Here is a 25,228-nt window from a genome sequence, read left to right as displayed (position 1 = left end):
GCATGTTGTGGCTGTGTCTGTCTCCAGCATGGCAGTCTGTTTTTCTGTCTGTTCACTTCAGAAGATCTGGATTGTAGATGATTAAATTGGGTGTCTTGTGGGTATTGGTATGACTGGTACCTCCTCTTTTTGTGGGGACGAGTATAAATGTCTAATATGCGTAGTGTGGCATGAGAGTCTTTCATTGTGTGAAGGACTTAATCTGTTTTCGCCAAGAAAAGTTTGTCTCTCTCGAATGGTAAGTCCTCCACTTTTAATTGCATCTCTTTAGGCATGCCGGATGCTTGGACCCATAATGCTCTCCACATTGTGATGGCCGTCGCAGTCGTACGTGCAGCGGTTTCGGCCATGTCCAGGGTAGCTCGTAATGCCATTCTGGAAACTAACTGACCTTCTACAAGTACTGTCTTTAGTTCCACTCTCTTGTCCTCAGGAAGTTCTGAGGCAAATTCAAAGAGCTTATTATAATGATCATAATCATATTTAGTGAGAAGGGCACTATAGTTCATGATGTGGGACTGTAGCATGGATGAGGTGTATACCTTCCTGCCCAGTAAATTCTGTCATTTGTGTTCCTTGTCCTGCGGTGTTGCCTATTGGGTTTGTTTTGCCCTGTGAGTTGCGGCATCCACTACCAATGAGCTAGGTTGTGGGTGGGTGTATAGGAAGTCCATGCTTTGGCTAGTACTTCCTTTCTGCACATTTGCATGTTGGAGGGGTTGATGACAGTGTTTGCCATACTGTGTCAGCAGGTTCGAGATAGGGAGAGCTATCTTAGAGGGGGCTGATGGCTTTATGATTTGCAGTAGTTTGTGCTGGTTTTCCTGGACTTCCTCCGGGGGGGATGTCCTGACCGGCTGCTACCTTTTAAACAATTCCTGGAATTGTCTGAAGTCATCCACCATCATTGGTGGAGATGGCATGATGGTTTCGTCCGGAGAGGAGGATGAGTTATGCGCAGGCGAGGTATCTTCATTGCCCATGTTCCCCTTGGGTTCTTGCGTTATGTTGTCTGGTCCCAGTGATGTAGCTGGAACTGGTGATCCTGGTGGAGACCGTCACGCTCTCCTTTGTGGTGAGGAGGTCTTATATGCTGCCCATGGGTTCCACGCAGGGGAAAAGGGGAAAGGCACAGGGAGGCACATACCATGGAAAGAGTGGTTTCACTTGTTGTGTTTTGGTCTTCAGTGGTCCCCGCACCTCTTTCCCTTGGGATATGGACAAGGGGTGTGGGGAGAAGACTCCTTCCTCTTGCTCATCTGACTCACTATCCGTAAGGGCCATTGGAGAGGTTGGCTGAATTAAAACTGGCGATCCCTTGGCGCTGAGGGTTGACTGTGGTAGCGATGGTATGGTGGCGTCAGTGTGCATGAAGAAGTATTGCAGCACTGTCTTATTGCTTTGTCGACTGGGAGGCTTGTGGTTCGATTTGGGCAGTGCCAGCCATGGATGTCAGTGCCAAGGTAAATGTAGATAGCAATGATGTGGACAGTACCCCGGGGGCGGTGGCATGGTTGGTGCCGGCTCAGTTGTCCGTGCCATATGCATCGGTGCCATGAAGGAGACTTGGTGGGTTAGGTCTCAACTCCTCCTTTTTGTCTTTTGGTTCTGTGGCGTGGCTAGTGCCGGGACAGTCATATGCACTCAATCTCTTTCCGTCAGCACCGGGGGGAAGAGACCACCTAGGGTACCATTTCTTTTTCCGTGGTTCCCACTGCAGGAGAGATTGAGGCGCTCTTCCTCTTTTGTGAGAAGGATGGAGCCGTGCTCATTGACAATTTAGACCATGTTGGTGAGCACTTTCCTGAGGAGCTGTCATCGTCCTTGTCTGATCCTGGGAGAAGTGATTTCTCCATTAGGATCATCTTCAGGTGGAGATCCTGGTCTCAGTGGGCTCATGCCTTCAAGTTGCTGCAATGAATGCACTTAGAAGGAATGTGTATCTCTCCAAGGCACCTCATACATTGAGAGTAACCACTTGATCTAGGATTGCCTCACGGGAGGAGCCAAATCTTTTAAAGCCAGGAGAACCTGGCATAGTCGTTAACGTTAGTTTGTGTGGCCTGAGGGGGAACTATTAACTAGAGAGAACTAACAAAAGCTAAGAATAATTTTTTTTTAAATGAACTAATTATGCCTTCAAGTTGCTGCAATGAATGCACAGTAAGACTATATACAGTAAGATTAACTACTAATTTATATTTTTTTAAAACTCTAGAGGGAATGGGTTATTGAACTGCAGAGAGCTCCATTTTCAGCTGAGGACAGTTAAGAAGGAACTGAGGGGGGTGGGCTGTGCACGCGCGTTCAACAGGACAGACGCTGCAAGACAGCTGAGCATGCATGCGGCCCAACTGAGCACTGCTATGGAAAAGCCTCCGATTAACGGCACCAAGACACACTGTCACCTGAAGTGGAGCACCCACAGGGACAGCACTCAAAGAACAGGGGAGCTGGTGAGATGAGGGTGCTAGTACTGGTGGGGTGGGAGAGCCCTTCAGGGTAGGGGCAGTGCGGCTTCAAGGAGCTGAGAGGCTGGCTGCTTAGTGGCCAAGTGGAGCAGAAGCGTTGCTGTGTAACTAGATGAAGGACAGAGGCGGGTGGGGGAGTGGGGAGGGTACGCAAAGTGCCACTCCTTCCTTTTCTCTCCCAATGGGTGCAACCAACTGAGACCTTCTAAAAATAAAACATTTTTTGTCATTAGTGTATATGACCTTTACATACAAACTTACATACAGTAAGGCCTGGTCCATACTGGGGGAGGGGCACGAGCTAAGTCCATCTAAGTTATGCAACTTCAGCTACAAAAATAGCGTAGCTGAAGTCAACATACTTACAGCTACTTATCACGGTGTCTTCATCGTGATAGGTCGACTGCTGCCGCTCTCCCAGGCGTCTCACTCTGGTGGAGTATCAGAGTCGACGGGACAGTGCTCGGCGGTCGATTTATCGCATCTAGTGAAGACGCGATAAATCAACCCCTGCTGGATCAATTGCTCTGGAGGTAAGTGTAGACATGCCCATACTTTCCATACACATACTTTCCATGTATGTGTCACCTTCAAAAGATCCATTTGTGTTTGGTCACCTTTCACTATATATTTGTTCAAATTTCAAAAATGATAACCATACATTATGAAATATACTTGATCCTGATATAAAGCTCTCTGTCCATTAAAAGGATTTTCCATACCTTGTTTTGAACACCACTAATGTTTGGAGTGGGGATCTGTCTTCTTCCAAAAAATAAGCCATCAAACTCCTGGTTGTTCATAGTAACTGTATTATCAATAGGTCCTTCCCAAAAATCAGTAATCTCCTTCATACTGTAACTTAACAGAATCACTATGGGTTCTACATGTAGCCTAATTTTAGTTGCCTTGAAAATTCTATATATTATTTTCCTCCAAAATATTATCTTAGGGCATTCCCATCATAAAGGTCCCTATTCATCCACAGTCTCTTCAGCATTTATTAGTTCAATTTCCCTTAGCTTAAATGGAATAAGATATTTTGTAACAAATTTCATTAACATTTACACAAATAGATGAAGTTTTGTCTTTTCTTCAGATATCGTCCATTGCTCCAAAGTGGTATCTGTTTTCAGATGCTTTTCCCATTGCCCCTAATGGTAACCTTCTAGGTCAATCAGGAAGAATCTGTTGCATCATATAGTGATCACGACCTCTGAGTTAGCCTTTCCTGTAATTAGCATTTCTATCCTTCTTAATTGTCTCCTGAAACTTGGGTTTACTACATGTGATTTGATATAATGCTCTGAGAGTTGATATAATGATTTAGTTGCAAATAAGCTAAAACTGAAATATCAATATTCCGACTTTCACAGTGGGTCCACAGTTTTCTTATTTACTCTTGGGAACCTATTTTTCCACACAATTTTATTTTGAAATTCCTTTAGAGTTCCTTTTGGTATCTGGGTAGTAGGGTCTGAAATGGGATTGGTTGTCAAAAATTTCATTTTTCCCAATGATACATGGCCAACTCAGAACAAATTTACTTTTTTTCTGATCCAACAAGTCATTTTTCAGTTTCGAAATTAAAGGGAGGAAAGTTAATTTCATCTAGCCAATTGAGAGTAGGAGATTTATTGATTCCTAAATCCTTTGTTCAGACCAGCCAAACTCAAATGTAGGCTGCAATTGTTTAATTATAGATCTGCCAACCAAATATTTAATATTTCAAGTTCAGTATTAGTTTAATAGTCTGATATATCATTGAATTTCTGTCACAATATATGATTTATATTGTGATGGACTGGTAACCACTAGTATCCCATTATCTGCATGCAGTGCACTTTTACATTCCTCTTTATTAATTGCAGCTTATGTGAGTGAGTAACAAACATTTTCCCTAGCTGATGACAGGATTTGGAATTTATAAGAGGGCTGGGAACTGCCAGACTTCCTTGAGATAAATATTTGAACTCACATACTAACTCTTTTTATACAGGAGCACGTACAGAAGTTAAATCTTAGCAATCCACAGCACACTGATCGTTCAGATAGGATGGGAGTTTTGTATGTAACAAAATATTAAAAAGTTAGGAATTAGTCTGTTAAAATTGGTACAACATATAAACACGGACTTACCTGTGGCTTGTTGGATGGCTTCCATTACAATTTTTAGTGGTATCCCTGGTAGTTTTATATCAGCCTAATGTGGAAAAAGAGTTAAGCGACATCAATATGTAAGGAACGGCTGCTGTCCAGTGATATTTTCTATATTTCATTTTAAGGGGACTTAATCAATTAAGATACCTGCAGAGCAGTTATTCCTTTATTAGTACCAGCTATTTTGAAGTCCATATCACCATTGTAATCTTCAATTCCCTATAGGGGTACATGAAAGCAAGTATTTTAAACAAGCTAAATTAAATCCACATTTGATACTGCAGTAAAGGACCATGCTAAACATTTCCTAGGTCACATCCTTATACCTATAAGCCACAGAGTTTTTTGTTTGCTAGATTCAAAGTTGCTTCTCATAAGACTTCAATGCCTTTCTTTAGTACAATTTCACTATTCTTTATTAACTCTGAACATTTCCCCCCTGCATACTATGAGCTATTGCAGACTCACTGAATAACCAGCTATTTGGGGAGAAGAAAAGGTAGAAGCCTTACTCAAAATACATTGCTTATCAATCAACAAAGATACCTACTTTTAGTGCTACCCTAAAGCCATGTCTACACTTATAAGCTTTTAATGGCACAACTGTACCAATACAGCTGTGCCACTGCAAGACTGCTCATGTAGCTGCATTATGCCGACAGGAGAGAGCTCTGTCAACAACATAAAACCAGTTCAACGAACGGGAGTAGCTATGTCATGGGAAAGCATCTCCTGCCGACACAGCTCTGTGCACATGAACACTTTTGTCAGCAAAATTTATGTCACTCAGGAGTGTGTTTTCTTACACCCCTGAGAGACAAAAGTTTTTTTGAAGTAAGTGCTAGTGTAGGTATGGCCTAAGTTGTGCCTCTTCTTCCCTCAAATGGAAGAGGCAGAACTCACTTGAAGTGAAGCTGTTAACTGAGCTTAAATGAAACACATAAAATTAAGATATGGTTAATAGATATGCTTAAGGAGATCTTCCCCCAAAAGTGACGAAAAACCCCCAAAATCAGAAAATATATCCATAACTATTCAGTAATTTGGTATTACATGTTCCCAAAGTATTCTGGAGAAATACTGCAAGAGAGATATTGAAAGCCTTATCTGACAAGAGGAAACAAATTGAGGAGGGAAACCTACTATAAACACTCACTAGGATGTCTGTCAGCAAACGATAATCCTCAATTTCTCCATTTTTCTCAGGATGACATCTGGTAACCAGTCCTACTGCTACACCTGCAACAGCAGCTGATATTGGAACTCCTAATAGAAATAAATTAAAATATTTGTATTATCCTGTCATGTCTAAATTTACAGCCATTTAATGAATAAATGAATTTATCCTCTGTATGCATTTTACACATTGTACCTGCATCCATTAATGCCAAACTTCCACCACATACAGAAGCCATTGAAGAAGATCCTACAGAGAATCAGAGAATGGAGATGTATCAATCAAAATTAACAAGCAAAACTAGCTAGAGAAGTTCTTCAGTAATTCTAAAATTAAAGCCCTTACTGGCCAGGTGATAGGGTTCCCCAGAAATTCAACAGACTACACTTGCTATAACAAAGGGTTTAAAACAGTGATCTTCATCAGAAAAATTTGTGGGAAATATGCCATTTATTAATCTTCAGTTTATGTCTTCCCTTTTTATTTGAGGTCTACTGCTTTGCAAGTTAAAGCAATTCTCTAACAACCATAACTGAGGTTCAGAAACATGCACATCCTTATCATTTTCAGAATTTCAGCTAGCACCATTAAATAGCAAACCAAATTAATCAGCTAGAACTGCTAGCATAGTTTATCTAATACAAGGAATTTAAAGAAGTATATTTGGTCTTTGCCACTAGGTAAAAAAATGAAAATGAAATTTTAATACCATTTGACTCCAAGACTTCTGAAGTAACTCTTATTGTGAAAGGGAAATCTTGGGGAATAACTGGCTTCAAAGCTTTCTCTGCAAGCGCACCTGCATTTAAAGGTACAAAATACTCTATCAGTACAAAAAGTGATTAAATGAAGTACTACAATAATAATGTTTAACTTCTCTAGGTATCACTCACCATGTCCAAGTTCTCTTCTGTTGACACCAGTAACTTTGCCAATCTCATTAGTTGCATAAGGAGGAAACTGGAAAAATGCAATTTTCATATAGCAAGTAAAGCAGCATGTGGTACCCTTTCCTTCATTGATTGCTTGTTTGCCTCATAACAAGCATCAATACCCTCCCAAAAGCACAAGTATCAAGAAAAAAAAATACATTAGTCACTTGTATAAACCAAACGTACACTTGTACAACCACTTTTGCTCCAATCCCTCAGTCAGAGATAAACACCTACAAGATCTTTATCAAGCGTTCTTAAAACTACAATACCCAACTGGGGAAGTGAGGAAACAGATTGTCAGAGTGAGACGGGTACCCAGAAGTCACCTACTACAGGACGGGCCCAACAAGGAAAACAGAACACCACTGGCCATCGTGTACAGCCCCCAGCTAAAACCTTTCCAGCTCATCATCAACAATCTACAACCTATCCTGGAAAATGATCCCTCACTCTCACAGACCTTGGGAGGCAGGCCAGTCCTCACTTACAGACAGCTCCCCATCCCCCCAACCTGAAGCAAATACTCACCAGCAACTACACACCAAACCACAGAAACACTAACCTAGGAACCAATCCCTGTAACAAACCCCGTTGCCTACTATGTCCCCATATCTACTCTAGCGACACCATCAGACGACCAACCACATCAGCCACACCATCAGGGGCTCATTCACCTGCACATCTACTAATGTGATATATGCCATCAGGTGCCAGCAATGCCGCTTTCCCATGTACATGGGCCAAACTGGACAGTCTCGCCATAAAGGAATAAATAGGCACAAATCAGACATCTGGAACAGTAACATACAAAAATCAGGAGGAGAACACTTCAATCTCCCTGGACATTCAACAACAGATTTAAAAGTAGCCATTCTTCAACAAAAAACCATCAAAAACAGACTTCAAAGAGAAACTGCAGAGCTACAATTCATTTGCAAATTTAACACCATTAATTTGGGCTTGAATAGGGACTGGGAATGGCTGGCTCACTACAAAAGTAATTTTCCCTCTCTTCGTATTGATACCTCCTCATCAATTATTGGGAGTAGACCACATCCACCTGGAGTGAATTGGCCTTGTTAACACTGGTTCTCCACTTGTAAGGTAATTCCCTTCTCTGCATGTGCCAGCATATTTATGCCTGCATTTGTAATTTTCACTCCATGCATCTGAAGAAGTGGGGGTTTTAACCCACAAAAGCTTATGCCCAAATAAATCTGTTAGTCTTTAAGGTGACACCGGACTCCTCATTTCTGTATAAACTTTAAAGGTCATCAGCTGTAAAATTCTTTATCAACTAAAGAAATTACATTTTATAAATTTTTTATTTAGGGGATTTTTGTACATTCCTCTGAAGTGTCTGATACTAGACACTGTTGGAGACACAATAATGAACTTGATGGACCACTAGTCCAACTTATGTTCCATGGCTTTAGTTAGCAGGGATAATCTGATTTACTTCATAGTGATCTAGTTTGCTGTCAATTTCACTCCACCAAGCAAATCATACTAATTTTCTGAAATACACAAACTTTAATGTATTATGTATGATCATCAGTGTTTAATGCCTTAACTGTTATCTCCTCTATTCCTCTGTTGGCCTTTTCTTGGCGTTCCTACACCAGTTTTGTTTCCTCCCATCTATAGACTTTTGGGTTTTTTTTTTAAAAAAAAAACTTCCTCCACCTTCTTTCTTTCTTCCTTTTCTGCATTCTCTCTACTTTAATAGTACGTGCTAGAGAGAGGCAGTGAGAACTCAGCCAACGCATTTCCTCTCTGGCACCATTACTCCCTGATAGTTGACCACCCCAGTTGTATCCTGGATTTACATTTAATAAATGTAAAACAACATTTGCAGTCAGAGAACACAGTAGAATCTCAGAGTTATGAACTGACAAGTCAACCATACACTTCATTTGGAATGGGAAGTACACAGCTCAGAGGAAAAAAAAAGGCAAACATAGTACAGCACTGTGTTAACCACAAACTACTAAAATTTAAGGAAAGCAGCATTTTTCTTATGCGTAGTAGTTTCAAAGCTGTATTAATTCAATGTTCAGCTGGAAACTTTTGAAAGAACAACCATAACATTTTGTTCAGAGTTACAAACAACCTCCATTCCCAAGGTGTTCATAACTCTGGAGTTCTACTGTAATGCAGTTGCAAGATAACACAGGACCAGGGGATGCAAGTTAACTACAAGTACACTTGTCAAGAACCATATCTTCATTTTTCTATCATACAATCACAAACTTGTTCATAAAGCAAAAATCACCAAAGGTACTTATTTCCAAATCTGTTATATTACATCTGTTTTGTGAATTATTTTGAGCAAATCCCAAAGAATGAGAAATGCTTATGGTATAAGAGAGCTTGCTTAAAATTTTATTAATAAACTTGTAGGCACATTTATGTTCGTGAAACATGCAAAAAAAATGTGAAACACAGAAAAGCTATCTTACCTCATAATGCAGCATAAAGTTTTTATCTTTTATTCCACTAAAAATTAAAAATAAGACAGCATCATACAGGAGCAACTGAATATCAGCTTCCATTTAGAGTAGATTAAAAGGTTACACAGCTCCATTATCACTAAATACAGGTGTCTATAAAGGAGGGGAAGTGTTTCAATGAATCAGCTGGACAGCAAGACCATTTTCTATTGCTATTTCCCTGTAGTACATGAATTTAAGACTTGTCTACACACAAAAATTGTATCATTTTAACTACATTGCTATAGTTAAAACACTAAGGGTTATACCAATTTGATTATTTTAACAGAAAAGTTGCATCCCTAACTGAAAGTTAAACCAGTATACAAACTGTGTAGAATCAAAGTCTTCCAGATTCAAATCCAGTGCAATATTAGACACTAGTAGGAGGAGCTAACCTATACGTGACAACCTTTCAATCAATCTCACACGTAATTCCACACATGGACCCTCTCTTCACTTTTGTAGTGGCCTACTGCACACTAATGTGAGAACTGTGGGTGAATGCACAAATTAAATTGCAAGATGAATGAAATGAGGTTGCTAAATATCTCTGGGCAGAAAATAGCGTTAGCTGAAGCAAAGTTGAGAGAGCAAAATGCATGAAGAGGAAATGACTGCACCAAAGACTTAAGGGAAGAATATTTACCACCTAATAAGACAATTGTTACCAATAAAGATTAATAAATCAGCAAGAGGACTTAGCTTGATAGAATAATTACTAGTTTTAAAGAGACTCAGTGCTTGTCTACATGGTGGGGTAATGCCACTACAGGGGTATGATTTCTAAAGTGCATTGCTTTGTTTGCACTTGCAGGCCCTATGTTAAAGTGTACCAGGGAACATTTAGTGTTGATAAGCAGGGTTTACATGGACCAATTAATACACAGCACATTAGTGCATTTTAGAAATCACACCCCTGTAGTACACATTACCCCACTGTGTAGACTCTCAGTTCATTTCAGTGAGTTGGGTTTCCAAACCTCCACGATTGTCCTGGAATCTCAAGTAATTAAAGATTAATCTTTAATTAAAGATCATGTCGTGATGAAACCTTCAACCAAAAGTGGCAACCCTATCAGTGAGGTAATTAAAATTGAAGTATGACCAACTTCTCAACCAGCTAAAAAGATTTTTCTTCTGACAAATTAGGGTCTTTGGAACAGATTACCTGAAATTGGAAAAACGATCACTAATCTGACAATTTTACTTACTCTGGGTGAGTCAAAACTACATTATGCTTAGCACCACCTAAAGTCACTGGAGAGGTAGTTGCTAACATGGTACAAATATGTTATTCCAAGTGTTGCATGTACTGAATCTACACAACAGCACATTACTGCACAAATCTGTAGAAAACATACATTGAAAGCGTAAAATATGTACACTGTTTGCATTATCATATTAATACTTGGAAAAATTTGGCACATTTATGTAGAGTTTACACACATTTAGGAATCTTTTTACATAGTCTCATTTAAAAGAGTGAATATTTTCTTGCAATATTTTCTGATTTATTGTTTCTAACTACTGAGCCACTACAATCATAACCAAGACTAAAGGCAATTCCAAAGAGCTGCTGGGCACGTGGCACTGTTGAAAATCAGGCCACTTATTTAGAAGCCTAATTTTAGATATCAATTTTTGAAAATTTTGATGAATATATATATTCAGTTCAAGTACCATTTATCAACTGTTTAAATTACCCATGCTCCTTTATTATAAAAGTAACAAAGCAATAGAAGATACTTCACATACCTCACAGCTGTTGTGATAAGATCAGATTTTACACTAGATTCTAGTGAATCAAACGTAACTGTACAGAGAACCTAGAATTTAAAAAGGGACAATGAAAACCTCATACAGTTTATGATCATTTAAAGCGATTTATATTGGGCACAAATATTTAAGGAGAGTTGATTCCAGAAAGTTTCTATTGTGATTTTTGTCAAACATCAATTCTCATTAGGTTTCTTTGCAATAAAGATGTTGATAGAATCAGAACTCGGTCTTGTAAATGTCCACCAGTTCGTAAGGAAACAGACTGATTCCTAGCTCTCTCTCCCTGGCCTGGCAAAAGTATGGAGTACTACAGAGGTAGCATCTTCACCTTAAGAGATAGGAATTATCTCAGTTAATGACTCCCCTATTAACCAGTTAAAGAGCTAGACAGTGATAAACAATTCATCCCCAGAAGAAAGATGGCAGTGAAACTGAGGTCTAATACGAGGTCTCAGATCAGAAACTCAAGAGGCAGATGCTCTAGCCTGTTTTAGAAAGGACTCCCTCTCCCCTCCACACCACTCTGAACTTCGATATAAAATATATCTGAATACATAATTTTCTTTTAAAAAGATTTGCAGAAAAACTGCTTGGCAATCTCCTATATAGTAGTAGTTCAGATAAATTAGACAATTTTATTTTAAGTGAACCTGATCATTGAACTAAACATCTCATACACAGTGCTGTTTTTCGGTAAACAATAGCTTAATGTAAAACTCACATACTTCCTTTTTATAAGTAAAGCATAGGGGGGTTAAAATAAATACTTATGTATTATGTTTCTTCTAATGGAAGCCAGGCAATATTAAACTGAACCTGAATAGCACGCGATGTATTTATATTTTCTTACATTGGAAGGTATGCAAGGTGTTTTCAATAATTACTTGATTGAGAAATAACAAATGTCATGGTTAATGGAAACTTTCAGCTTATGACAACTACCACTCTGACGTTTGAAAATATTACCTGTGTTTGACCTCTCTGAAACAATGCTGATCCATGAAGTGTTTTAAACATGTCCACTTCACAACTGATATTTCTGAGAGAAGTCAAATCTCTGCCATCACACCTATAGTAATAAAATATGAATTATAAACTCAAGAAAACCATAATTATGAGGAAATATTTGTGAAGAGTTTATTCAAAAAGGATTCTGTGCATTTACCTTCTGTATTCATTCAGAATAAAGCTTCTAAAAATGTCCTTTGAAACAACATTAAAGGATTCCATAATTTCATAAGACTCAGCCTCTGGAAATTTCTCTAGAGATACCGAACACAAATTAGAATGCCAAGTTTCTAAAGTTGGAAAACAAGTTCCATAACAGTTATCAACTAACAAGCACTGTGGCCAGCATTAGAGTACAACAGAAGCCCACTGTATTGCTGTACCTGTTATTCATAACTGGGAGCACTCTCCAAACTGTTAGAAATTGGGTAAATTACATAGGTGGTACCAGTTCTATTACCAGGTCTACTGCTCAAAGAGTATTCTTCTAATTAACACATAAAGCAGTAATACTGGCAGCTACAGAAGTTGGTGCTCCACTAGTCTCAGACTGGTAGGACCAAAAGGAATAAGACAACTTTTTTTCTATTGCTGCTGAAACAAATATTTCAAAAGAGTAAAAACTAATGGACTGAAATGGTGCCAATCCTGAACTGTGCACGGCCAAAGTCAGTAAGATGTGCAAGATACAATCTTAGACTTCCAAACCCCATGCACCCTGGGGTTTGGAGGATTTCACAGTTGGCTGGACCACTTTCAGAGACACATAGCTTTATCTTTTCTTCCAGGGGCACATGGAGAGGGGGAGTCGAGAACCTGAGGTGCATCCTCAATTCCCTTCACATATACTAGGTTTTTCTTGTGCTCCTTTACAATATGAAGGTAGGCCAGGAGGAGGAGTAAGCCTTTTTTCTATCGCATCCCCCTCCCAGCATGTGAAAAAGGAATGTTCAGTGGCAATATCTTTCCTCCTCACTATTAGGAGTTTGAGGACGTAGACACAGGCTGATTACTGCAGTGATATAGCTTCCAATTACCTCAGCAATAACTACTATCTGTTCAGTACTCTGCTTCCAGGCAAAGGGAGCAGACTTGATAAAAGTCTTTCCTTTCTCAACTATTTATGCAAAAGTGAGCAGATGCATCCTAATAAACTCAAATGGGACTGTGCATTCATGTGGGAGACTGGAGGTATAAAGACACTGTAAGAGACCTGTTGAAAAGGTGAATGGAAATCCCCTTCTTTCCCCTACATGCTAAGAACACATATTTTCAGGTAAACGGGCCAGAGCTAAGCCAAAGCATACACACAAAGTATTAGACCCCATGCTGTGTTATATACTACACATAACCATTTCATGCAATGCAGTATTATTTCAATGCTAGTTCTTATAATTCAGTATTTTTTCTTATAATTCAGTATTTTGTATCAAGTTAATTTAAATTAGAACTTTTCAGTAACAAAATACTATGCTCATCTTTGTGCTATACCAGTGGTTTTTAACTTGGGGTCCAAAGACAATTTAAAACAGGTTTTCTTAAAACTTATTTAACTTATGACTAATTAACATTTTGGATAAAGGAAGCCTTTGTTCAAGATTCAGCACCATTATGTCCCTTCAATGAAGATGTAAGGGCTTACAATAAACATCCAAGATCTCAAACAGGCATTCCAGCAAAACCAAGGAACACCAAAGCAGAAATTTCTAGTGAGCAAAAAATGTTCAGGCCCACTTTATACATCATAAAAAAGGGCACAAGACCAATCTAAAAAAGTTCCATCTTTTGCAGGTCTCCATAAACAGCAATCTTTTTTTTCAAAACAATGTTACAGGACTGTACATATATATTATGGTATTGAATATTGGCCTCAAGTTCAGTGCCCAATTTTATTAAAATTGTACAAATATTATAGAAAGTAGTATAATACCTTTCAACTGTTCTTCTGTTTCAAGTCTTATCTTGTTAACTGCTTCATCTCTAGAAATCTAGACAAGATTTACATCTATTACCACTGATAGTGCAGACTAACAATAAAGCAACAATCTCAGAGTTCTGCACAGCTGTCTAGCAATGAGATAATCAGAGCAATGAATCTAAGCACAAGGAATCATTACATATTGAAACAAGAATCTCCCAGAGAAGAGCCTCTGATAACTTATTTATACTACTGCACTGTAACTGTAGCCATGTCGGTCCCAGGGTATTACAGAGACAAGGTGGGCGATGGAATATCTTTTATTGGACCAACTTCTGTTGGTGAGAGACAAGCTTTCAAGCCTGAAGAAGAGCTCTCTGTGGCTCGAAAGCCCGTCTCTCTCACCAATAAAAGGAATTACGTCACCCACCTTGCCTCTCTTATGCTTGCAGAATAAGAGGCAATACAGTCAAGCGTTAGTGGCTCTTTAAAGAAATATCATGGGGACAGTACAACAATCTAAGCATGGACTAATTCAGAGAACTAAAACCAATTCAGAGAACTGATTAAAATATGACACAAAAAAAACAACATAGATTTTGATGGCAACACTTACTTTGTCATGGCTAAAATCTGCAAATACTGCACAGACCTTCTCAGAGGCAAGCCTTTTTGAAGAGAAAAAAGTAATTAACAACCTGATTAGTATTGGTTTACCTGTACAAAGTTTGAACAAGTCACCATCATAAATGCATTTAGTGTTCTAAAGAAAATGGTGACTTTAAAAAGGTTGCTAGATTATCTAAGATTTAAATACATCTCTAATTTATATTAGTATCATAGCAATACTCATAAGCAGCATAATACAGAATAAAAAGTTTTAACTTGTTCTGATACAAAACCCTATATTCAAGAGTTTACTATGGCCAGAAAAATATTGTTCCATGTTGAAACTTAGTACATAAAGTCTATTCTTTAGAAAATGGTTTAACATTTTGTTGAAATAAAATTTAAAAGCAGTTCAGATCCACCTTGTACTTCATTAAATGGCTTTTAATGACATATTTTCAAGGAGATTCATCTATAAAGATTGGAGCAAACACAAAACTGGTGGAATTCTTATTTAACCATGTACTGCACACTTTAAGTTTCACTAAGATTTATTTTAAGTGACAGTTTATCTGAACTGATATAGTCATAACATATTATCAATCCACAAAACCCACATAGACTGCTTGATGCATCAAGCAATTAAGGAACCTTCACATAGTACTACTATAGAAGAACTTTTCTGGTGCAATGTATATTGAGCCAGATACTGCAAGCATAAAGTGGGGAGAGCTTTTGTTATTGACATTTTAAAAAGATATTTAGAATTTTCTGCTATAAAGGAAATGTACAAAAAATTAATAAGCACCTGACTGAAAGCCAACAGAACCCAAGACATTTAGATTTAAGCAGACACAGTCTTCAGCTCATGCCAAAGAATTACACATCTTGATACACTAAAAGCCATTATTAAATTATCTTTCACCCTTGATCGCCCAATTTACTGCTTTTATTTCCTATATTTGTGCTATCACTATCAATGTAGTTTTTTTAATTCTGCTTTCTCATGTGTATAATCATTTTCTGATTTTCCTCTCTCTCTTAATTGTTGAAACACTCAGAGTTTGTTGGTTGCATTCCATTAGTTCTCAGTTATAATGCTTATGAAAGCTCCCTTCAAAGCATGCATTGAGGGTGGATGGGAAGAAAAGGGGGAGGTTTCAGTTAATTAGTCTTACATTAAGTATACCACTGTTAATATTTAGGTTGTTTGCTGCAATAGAGTGTTTAAAAATGAAATTAGTGCCCAAGAAATTCTCCTCTCCCCAGCAATCACACACACAGCACCCATTTACATTATTGGAAGTTGGGCCTCACTGACAGATCCATCAGCCTGTCTTCTTACAACTTACAAAGCAATTCTACACAAAGACATCACCTTTATAAAAAAGTGAGGGAATGCCAGCAAGCGGTCAATTTGGATCTCTCTAAAGATATATATTTCCATGGTTTGGGATGTTTAGGGCTCCAGACTGATGTTCTCCTTCACTTTTCTCTTTTACAGATAGAAGCCCTGCCCCACCTGCTGGTAACTCGGGGAAAAGTTTATACATCAACATGTGGTAGAACAGTAGAGATTACACAGAGAGAAGTTACAGTTGCCTCTTCAAAAGAGCAGCAATCCCAAAGTCCTCAGATGGGGCTAGAGAAAAGAACCATGTGCCCTCCTCCTTGAATACGCAGTAGTTAGGGGGTAAGATGACTCCTTTTCCTTCCCGTCAAAGATATGTGAGAGTGCTGAAGGGATAGGGAAACTTATGTCTCCCACTAGATATGTATGGGTCAATCTTTGGGAAACCCCATCCAAGATGGCAGAGAGAACTGAGAGACAAAAACATTCTAAAATGGGGAGAGAAGAGGAGACTGCATGCTGGAAGAGCACTACAAGGAAGTTCAGTGGGTCAATTACATTTAAGCTAGTCTTGAGCACCAAGCTCCCTATTCCATTACAAACCAGCCAGTGGGCCCACTGGTATTCCTCTCCTCAGTAGTTCTGATGTGCTGCTATTAGATGGAAGAGAGACACGGCCTTGTGCCTTTCCCACCTCAGCCCTCTTTCATAGGGAGGTATTCGCCCCCACTTGCTGGCTTTCCCTCCCAGCAGGGACAGGTGAAAGAATTGCTAGGAGGGTTGTACAGATGCATAGGGGTAACAGCTCTCTAAACATCAGAAGGAGAGTAGGAAGCCATGCAGCATTTCCCCAGTATTGATCTGTCTCATCCTCACCTTGAATTCTCTCTGCTACCTTCTGTTAGAGTTTCCCTCACTCAAGACTTCTCCATTTTTCCCCAAATTTTTTCTAAAAAGGGGGGACCACAGGTGCTTTAGCCTCAGTATGCTTCCTCTGTCTGGGGGAGATGAGAACCTTTCTTGCTTCTTAATTTTTGGGGGAGAGGAGGGCCTGAGATAGGGTCTCTGACTCCTCCTTTCCCATCCTCACGTCTTCAGGCTGCTAGAGTAGCATAGCCTTGTGACTAAGCAGAGGAGGGGTAGAGGACCAGGGCTTCTGACTATCAAAAGGAAGAAAAAACAGAGGATAAGTCAGGGACTCAAATGTTTAAAAACAATATTTTGTATGTAAAAAGCCCAGAAGTGAGGGTCAGTTAGTGACAGAAGTTGGTCACACTCACACACTTTATTAGAACCATTTGTTTTTGTACTTACTGCTTTGCACATTCAACAATCTCTGCTGGAGCACTAAATAACTTCTGAACAGTTCTCTTGGCTGCACCTTGTTCTTTTACCAGTTGTTGTATGCACTGAATTATTTGTTGGGTATGCTTCACTCCCACTTTGATGGCATGACATAAGTCTTGCTGCAATATATTCTCAGCTGCTGCTTCCAACATGACTATTAATTCAGAGTCAAATAGTAAGTCAGTTACCATGATGGTTTTCAACTGATATAAAACAAGTCGTTAAAATATATCTGTCACAAAGGAAACCTGAGGACCTGTGTAGTTCTGGTAAAATTCAGACAATAGCTTAGTTAATCTATTTGATCTCTGCCAGGCTGATTTTATTATTTCAAAGGTCATAGAATCACAGAAACAGTTTCAAAATGCAAACTGAAGAGCTGGACTTATGGAAGAAAAATTAATTGGGAGGATTTCAGAATAATTTTGCAAATATGAGCTGGTAAGGAGAAATTTCACAAGATGCAACTGAAAGGAAGTCAAACTAATGCCTTCAAAATAGGTTAACGATTAGAATATGCATTTAAATATAGATGTGCCACAGACTGAATACAATACGTTCTACACTTCCTCAACCAGTAATGTCACAGACCGTGAAATAAGTTATTCTCCATGAAATCTAATCTCCCCAAAATTTGCTAGTTCAGCAGGGTTGGGGAGGGACAGGATTGTCTTTTCCCTGCATGGCTGTTATGAGGTGAGATCAGATCCCAGCTCCACAGGCAGTGCAGAAGTGCCCCAGAGCTCCCCTTCCACCCAGCCCGGTCCTGCCTGTCCTCGAGGCTTGCTTACATACACACACAGTGCTCCTGCCTGGGCTTCAGCCACATAGGTTGAGGGCTTCAGCCCCCGCAGCTCCTGGGCTCAGGGCTTCTGCCCCGGTAGCTCCTGTCGGAGTTCAGGGCTTCCATCCCATGGCTCCTGACAGGGCTCAGGAAATTAATGTAAACCGTTTAAGAAAAATTCTCTCTTTTAAGCAGCTTTATAACTTAAGGTTTCCAGTGCTTTTAAAGAGGAGCTAAATTCTCTCAGAACAACTCTGCATCACAAAGCTGGATCCTGTGGGGACTAAAATTTTACTGGCTGTTAGGACACATTACAATAAAACATTTACACTTTATTTATTGATACGGTATTCCAAAGTTTCAGTTCAATTGAATAAGCAGAAAGCACAACATAAGTTTTATTTAAATGATATTGAATCTCAATACAGTAAATAAATTCCAATATATATATATATTAATGACTTCAAAAGAAATCAAACTAGAAAAAATACTTCCTTACTATTTGTTTCTATCTAGTCTTGATTACAAAGGTAGTATTTCAAGAGAATTATGATTAAAAGTGGCTCAAATGAGAAAATGCTCGATTTTTAACTAAACATCAAAGCTGAATAATTTTAACCACTTACCAATTTGACTATGAGGTGCTCCAGTGACCAATAAGTTCAAGGTACTAGAAGACATTTCTTTTCGAGTTGGGTTAATAACAATTTCTCCATCAACCATTCCTACCCTTACTGCACCTAAGAAGAAACTCCAGAAGTTCATTTTTGCATCTAAGTAGGAGTTCATTCAAAGGATCATTTTTACTTGGTTTGCTTTCAGGAGGTAATTATTAAAATTACTAATTCTATTTAAATAGTGGGATGTGTGTGTGCCTGTGCCAGATGACCTTTTGACAGTTATAAAATTAAAATAAACTTGTTTATTCAAACAATGCAGACAATTTGCAAGTCAAGTTAGTCACACTTGAAAAATTCTGGCTTATTGGGGTAGTGCTGTTATTGCAGTGTCACTGATAGTAATGTTATGCCCCTAAGGTTGTAAGCTTATTTTTGCTGGTAGTTTGGACATATGTTTTCTGAAACATGAATCAGTTGAAGACAAATAAATTACAAAAGGAAATCTATTTTTGAGAAATGTAAGTTACCTCCCTGTGAGACATTTAGGATGGCGAAAGAGCCCCTATTAGGATTGTTGGGGTGAAGGCTGGGAGGGAAGGGATTGTCCAGAAAGCAAAAAGCCCCTATCCTACTCCCCTCTACCTGGGGCCCTTCAAGGATAAATATTTCCAAAATCTAAAAAACTAAAGAGGTTCCCCAGACAAAAATTTTCATTGATCTCTATTTCTGAGTTTAACTCTAGATTAAAAGTTTAAGGATTAAAAACATAATTAAAAGTGTTAAGACCACTTCAGAAACCCAGGAAGTGCAATCATGTCAATACAGAATTTCATACGTTTTTAATTTTTTAAGCTTTTTTAAATCCTTGAATCCCTGATATGTTTATCAACTTTTACTCCAGTTTAATAAAATTTTATTGTTTGGAAATTTTACAAGCATATATTGTTGAAAGGAAAAGGCTAACAATTGGTTTGAAAACAGTAAGACTTGCTTGTTAATGGAACATTTCCTGCAACTTATAGGAGATGCTCCAAGACTGCTGCTATACTTGAGACTATTCCTTAAAACAGGGGTCGGCAACCTTCTGCATGCAGCCCAACAGAGTAATCCGCTGGCAGGCCGAGAGACATTTTGTTTACGTTGACCGTCCGCAGGCACGGCCCCTCGCAGCTCCCAATGGCCGCGGTTTGCCATTCCCGGCCAAGGGGAGCTGCGGGAAGCCGTGGGCCACAGGGACGTGCAGGCCACTGCTTCCTGCAGATCCCATTGATGGGGAACGGTGAACCGCGGCCACTGGGAGCTGTGGGGGGACTGTGTCTGCGAACAGTCAACATAAACAAAATGTCTCACGTCCCGCCAGTGGTTTACCCTGATGGGCCACGTGTTGAAGATTGCTGATCTCTGCCTTAGAATAAGAAAATAAATAATTGTAGCATGTGTGCCCTCCCCACCAAAACCTGGAAGAGAATTGTTTTAATATCTCCAATAAACTAAAGAAACACTTTAGAGGTAATCTGAAGTAGTGATACAGGAGAAGAAGCTTTCATAGAAGTGTATTAACTAGCTAAATAAAATTAAATGAACAAGAGACTTTTAAAAAGTATTCTTTTCCATATACTTCATAGTCATGGGGATATTTCCTCAGAATATGAAAATCAGAAGGTATTTTCCTGATCACTAATTTCACTTTGTCTGCAGTTAAAGTCCATTTAAAAAAAGGATCTGACCTGAGCACTACGCCTTGTTTTCAGACTGTTGTTGCAATGCTATCATGTATTCTTACAATTTTATTTAAAAGTCTGTAACAATTACTGGAATTAATGGGAAGCCATTTTACTGATCATATATCTGTCTGTAGTTCTGTAGCTACTATTGGTAAAAGTACACAGAAGATCAGGAAAAAAAATCTATTCTCTCTATTTTTCAGTTTTACTTTGTAAATTTGCAACTTTTTGTGCAGTTTCACTATTTGCTCTATATAATCAGTTTTCCTTACTTGTGTGGAGCTTAACACAGCATAAGAGAAGAGAAAAACAAAACATGACTGTAAAACCATACAAACTGGCAGTGGAATTTGGAACAGATATAATATCTGAAACTGCCTTTAATTTTAAAATGACTAGATTTTAAGTTATATGTAGTGTTATTGTATTGTGTTGGTCCCATGATATTGGAGACAAGGTGGGTAACAGATTTTATTGGACCAACTTCTACTGGTAAGAGAGACAAGCTTTCGAGCTAAAATATTTACTTACCAATGGGACCATTCCATGGGATATCAGATAACGCAAGTGCTGCAGATGCTAAAATTGTAAGATATATATTTTTAAATGATTACATAAATACAAACATTAAAAAAAGTTTACAAAATATTTAAAGTTACTTTTACCTCCATTAATTGCCAGGACATCGGGATCATTAACACCATCTACTGCTAAAAGATTACAAAGGATCTGGTATAATATAAAAGACAATGGAAGAATTTTGAGCTATATGTGTTTGTTTTTTCTATTTTTTTCTTTTTAATCAAAACACCTGCAAGGAACAAGAAATACAATGACTGAAAATTATATGAATTCATATGAAGAGAAAAAAATGTTCACACATCTAAATCAATAAACTGATGGAGAAAAATTATATTTAATACCAAGAACCACCAAATTAGGGGCAAATACAGGCCCTTAAAATGTGACAAAGTTATCTTTATCTATACTTCACATACTTCAGAAATAAAATAATAATAATAATAATGAGATAAATCTAACAGGTAACAAATGTGAGAAAGAAAATTCCACAGTGAAACAACCTTAATATATTCACAGGAAATATATTGAGAGGTTCTGGGGTTTTAAGGATTATTTTTATCCTGTTACACAAATATGCAGAGTTTGAGCTTTTTTCCCCACCTTCTACAAGAGAAAATCGAGCATGGACTTGCAATGAATATCTTTTGGGACACTGACTTAAGGTTGTTGAATAGCCTATTCTACTTGACATGCAACATGAACATTGATCATAGTTTCATCTAAAATTACTGAGCAGGAATGACAGCTCCTAGCTAGTTAAATTACTTACTCCCAGAGAATAAATCCCACTCCTTTCTTTGTGATAGTGAGTCTGAATTCAGACCCGTTCCAAAAAATAGCTTTCTTTGTAGCAATGAGTAGTGGGTCTGTGTTAAGCAATATTATTTACTGAACAATTAAAGAAGGCTGCTGTTAAGCCTTCAACTACACCAACAGTTAACATTATTTTACAAAACATTAACCCAATTTGGAAGCTTGCCCAAAATAAAACTATTTTGGCTCCCACAAAACTGTGACTATTACTAAAAATAATGAACCCACCTGTGTATCATAATAGTAGCCTGCTGGGAAGAGCGGCCTAATTGATCGATCTGTAAAAAACATTTCAAAACTTTCATACATGGAAAGACTAAGATTATGACTGTTTATAGGAGACAGTGGATGAAGGAAGTAAATGACTGTCATTTATTATTGCATATATGTCTAAGATAAATTTGGGCAATCCTTATTTTCCTCTCATAATAAAAAACAAAAAAGAGTTATCCAAAGAAACTGACAACCAACACATTTAAAATTTTTAGAAACACAAAGGCTAATTAAATTGTGGAACACTGCCAAAAGATATTGAGTCTAAGACCTGAATAGCATTCAAAAAAGGATACGACATGTACATGGATAGTGAGAATATTCACTGTCATATTAGATAAAATAAAATGTAAGGAACATAATCCTTCATGCTTCAAGATACATGCCAGCCACTAAGGAATGAGAATTAGGAAGAAGCTTCCTTTATGCACAGGTTATTTCACAGTTGTCCAGTATAGGGAATTTTAGTGTCTTCCTCCAAAGTACATATCAGCTGCCACTAACAAGGGCAGGATACCTGACAATGTACCAGTGGTCTGATCTACTACGCTATTCCTGCGCTCCAAGCCACAGTTAGTAATAAACTTTGTACATAGCTAAGCTTCCCCTTATATAAAATAATAAATACATTTCAGTGGTTTAAATTATAACATTTCAGATTAGAACCAAATTGACCTGCCTAAAAATTGTTATATTTGGAAGTCCCACCTAGATTACCTTTTTATTGTTATATTTGGAAGTCCCACCTAGATTATATTTTTTAAAACTAACAGAAAAATAAACTGTTTATAAAGAAATAACCCTACAACATCCTTGCTCTGCCTCTTTAGGGTTAGCATAAAGTAAATCTTATTCCAGAAACTGCATCAAGGACTCAGGCAACAATAATGAAGCTTTTAAAAACAAGCCACTAAAAACAACAACAACATGAAAAATTGCCATTTTTATCCAGTTAGAACTATCTCTGCAGATTCCTATTTAACAGCACGAACCTCAGTGCCATGGGCCTTGAAAACACTAAAAATCAGTAACCATGCACATGTTCAAACTGACTTTTAAAGGACGGAAGTATAAAGAGCTCAGTAATGCTCTCATGGTTCTTTTCCTGCTGCTGAAAAGAACACATTTTGAAAATTTGAGTATTTATTAGTAGCAGTATAAATGTGTCAGATTACAGACATAAACAAAGGCAAAGTGATAGCTCCAGAGAGCTTGTAATAAGATGACATGTAATGAAAAGCAACGCAACTGAATGGTGAAGTTAAGCAAATGTTACATTTTTTTTTTTTTTTTAATTTTCAACCTGATTTATTAATACACCTCTGCACACTGACTAGGGCTTAGTCCAGGGGTGGGCAAACTATGGCCCGTGGACCGCATCCAGACTGTGAGCTGTTTTAAGATGGCTCACAAGCCGCACCATGTGGCTTGGCCCCTCTCTGGCACTCCAGCCAGGGTCTGCACCAGCGGCTCAGCCCCGCTCTCCAGCCGGGATGCTGGGTTGGGGGCTGCGGCTCACAGAAGCCGCGACATGGCCCCGCTCTGGCTCCTATGCGCTTCAGTGAGAGCTGTAGGGGCGGTGCCTGCAAATGGGGCAGCGTGCAGAGGCGCCTGGCCATGCAGGAGCCGAAGAACAGATATGCCACTGCTTCCAGGAGCTGCTTGAGGTAAGCGTCGCTTGGAGCCTGCACCCCTAAGCTTCTTCCCACACCTCAACCCCAGCCCTTACCCCCCCCCACGCCCTCCAAACCCCTCAATCCCAACCCAGAGCACTGTCCTACACCCCAAACTCCTTATCTCCAGCCCCACCTCAGAGCCCGCACTCCCACCCCAATTTTGTGAGCATTCATGGCCCGCCATAAAATTTCTATTCCCCGACGCGACCTTCAGGCCCAAAAGTTTGCCCACCCCGGCTTAGTCTGTTCAGAACCCTACCCCTCTTCAAATTGTCTATTAAGTCCTGCTAGTTTTAGCAACTATTGAGCCTCAAGGTGCCATTATCTCAATCAAGAGACAAGTTTTGGGCATCTTGGATACTATTTTTCAGACAATGAGGAAGGTGAAGGAGGATACATTTGGGCCAAACAGTCCGTCTCTTTTTTTCCCTACTTTTCCAGAAAACAGTTTGGTTGCCTCTTCTTTCCTTTCTCCTGACAAATGATTAGCTCCAAGAGATGCTGTGTCTCTAGGATGAGGCATGAGAAATCCCAATTTCAGTAGCAAAGAAGAAATCTCACAAGCTATTAGATACAGTAAAAGCTGTGTTATCATGCCCTGTACCAACTGGAAAACTCTATAAATCGACATTTCTAATCTTCATAGAAAGTCCGGTTTATAGTCAGGTTGGCGCAGGACCTGCAGGCTCCCTACCTGGCTCCACTTGGCTCCCCAGAAGTGGCGACATGTCCCTGCTGCTCCCTAGGTTGGGGAATGGCTATGAGGGGTTCCGAGTGCAAGAGGGGATGTATGGCTGGAGTTGGGGCAGGAAGGCTGGGCATGGGTTCTGGGAGGGAGTTTGGGTGCAGGAGTGGACTTGGGTCAGGGAGTTGGGGTGCGGGAGGGGGCTCGGGGTGCTGGATCCGGTGGGCACTTACCTCAGGTGGCTCCCTACCAGTGTTGACCTGACCTGGCCGCTCCTAGACAGAGGCGGCTCTGCACGCTGCCTCTGCCTGTTCCCAGCCAAGAGAAGCTGCAGAGCCAGCGCTCAGGGCAGGGTGGGGGCGGCATGCAGACCCACTTGCCGCACCTCTGCCTAGAAGCAGCCAGGACAGCAGCTGCCAGAGGTGAACGCCCCCAGGATCCAACACCCAGAGTCTACTCTGGGGCCCCAACCCCCTGCCCTGAGCCCCCTCCCACACCCAAACTCCCTCCTAGAACCTGCATCCACCCCCTGTCCCGCACCCAAACTCCATCCCTCTTAGTTAACTGGCATTTTTCCACTTACTGGCACCCCCCATTCGCCCAACATGCCAGATAAAACAGCTTTTACTGTATTCTGGGCTTTCATATAGGGAATGTGCATGCAGCCCCAATGGACATTGCCTTTAAATGGTTCTGAAATATCCAGCACTTTAAGGGATGCACTTCTTCCAAAACTGCCGAAGAGGCAACATTCGCTGAAAACGATGGTTACAGGTAGCCCTCTCTTTTCAATCTTTCAGTGAGGATATCACAAACAAAAA

At 39.4% G+C, this 25,228-nt stretch overlaps 1 protein-coding gene across 2 annotated transcripts in view; it reads right to left on the bottom strand.

The window, feature by feature from the left end:
• Window positions 1-25,228, bottom strand: part of PNPT1 (polyribonucleotide nucleotidyltransferase 1) — a 43,787-nt gene that overhangs the window by 14,175 nt on the left and 4,384 nt on the right. For both annotated transcript variants that reach the window (XM_050952057.1, XM_050952058.1), the window contains exons 5-21: window positions 22,002-22,051; window positions 21,044-21,107; window positions 20,910-20,957; window positions 18,661-18,774; window positions 17,218-17,404; window positions 14,560-14,611; window positions 13,956-14,013; window positions 12,183-12,279; window positions 11,984-12,086; window positions 10,994-11,064; window positions 9,206-9,242; window positions 6,702-6,768; window positions 6,518-6,607; window positions 6,004-6,057; window positions 5,788-5,897; window positions 4,779-4,850; window positions 4,611-4,674 (exon numbers count right to left, since the gene is read on the bottom strand). In XM_050952057.1, coding sequence (XP_050808014.1) covers window positions 4,611-4,674; window positions 4,779-4,850; window positions 5,788-5,897; window positions 6,004-6,057; window positions 6,518-6,607; window positions 6,702-6,768; window positions 9,206-9,242; window positions 10,994-11,064; window positions 11,984-12,086; window positions 12,183-12,279; window positions 13,956-14,013; window positions 14,560-14,611; window positions 17,218-17,404; window positions 18,661-18,774; window positions 20,910-20,957; window positions 21,044-21,107; window positions 22,002-22,051 — 1,338 coding nt within the window. The remainder of the gene's footprint in view (window positions 1-4,610; window positions 4,675-4,778; window positions 4,851-5,787; window positions 5,898-6,003; window positions 6,058-6,517; window positions 6,608-6,701; window positions 6,769-9,205; window positions 9,243-10,993; window positions 11,065-11,983; window positions 12,087-12,182; window positions 12,280-13,955; window positions 14,014-14,559; window positions 14,612-17,217; window positions 17,405-18,660; window positions 18,775-20,909; window positions 20,958-21,043; window positions 21,108-22,001; window positions 22,052-25,228) is intronic.

Source organism: Gopherus flavomarginatus, chromosome 4 (genome assembly GCF_025201925.1).
Source record: "Gopherus flavomarginatus isolate rGopFla2 chromosome 4, rGopFla2.mat.asm, whole genome shotgun sequence".
In the NCBI taxonomy this organism is placed as follows: Eukaryota; Metazoa; Chordata; order Testudines; family Testudinidae; genus Gopherus; species Gopherus flavomarginatus.
This window is presented reverse-complemented; position numbering and strand designations above follow the sequence as displayed.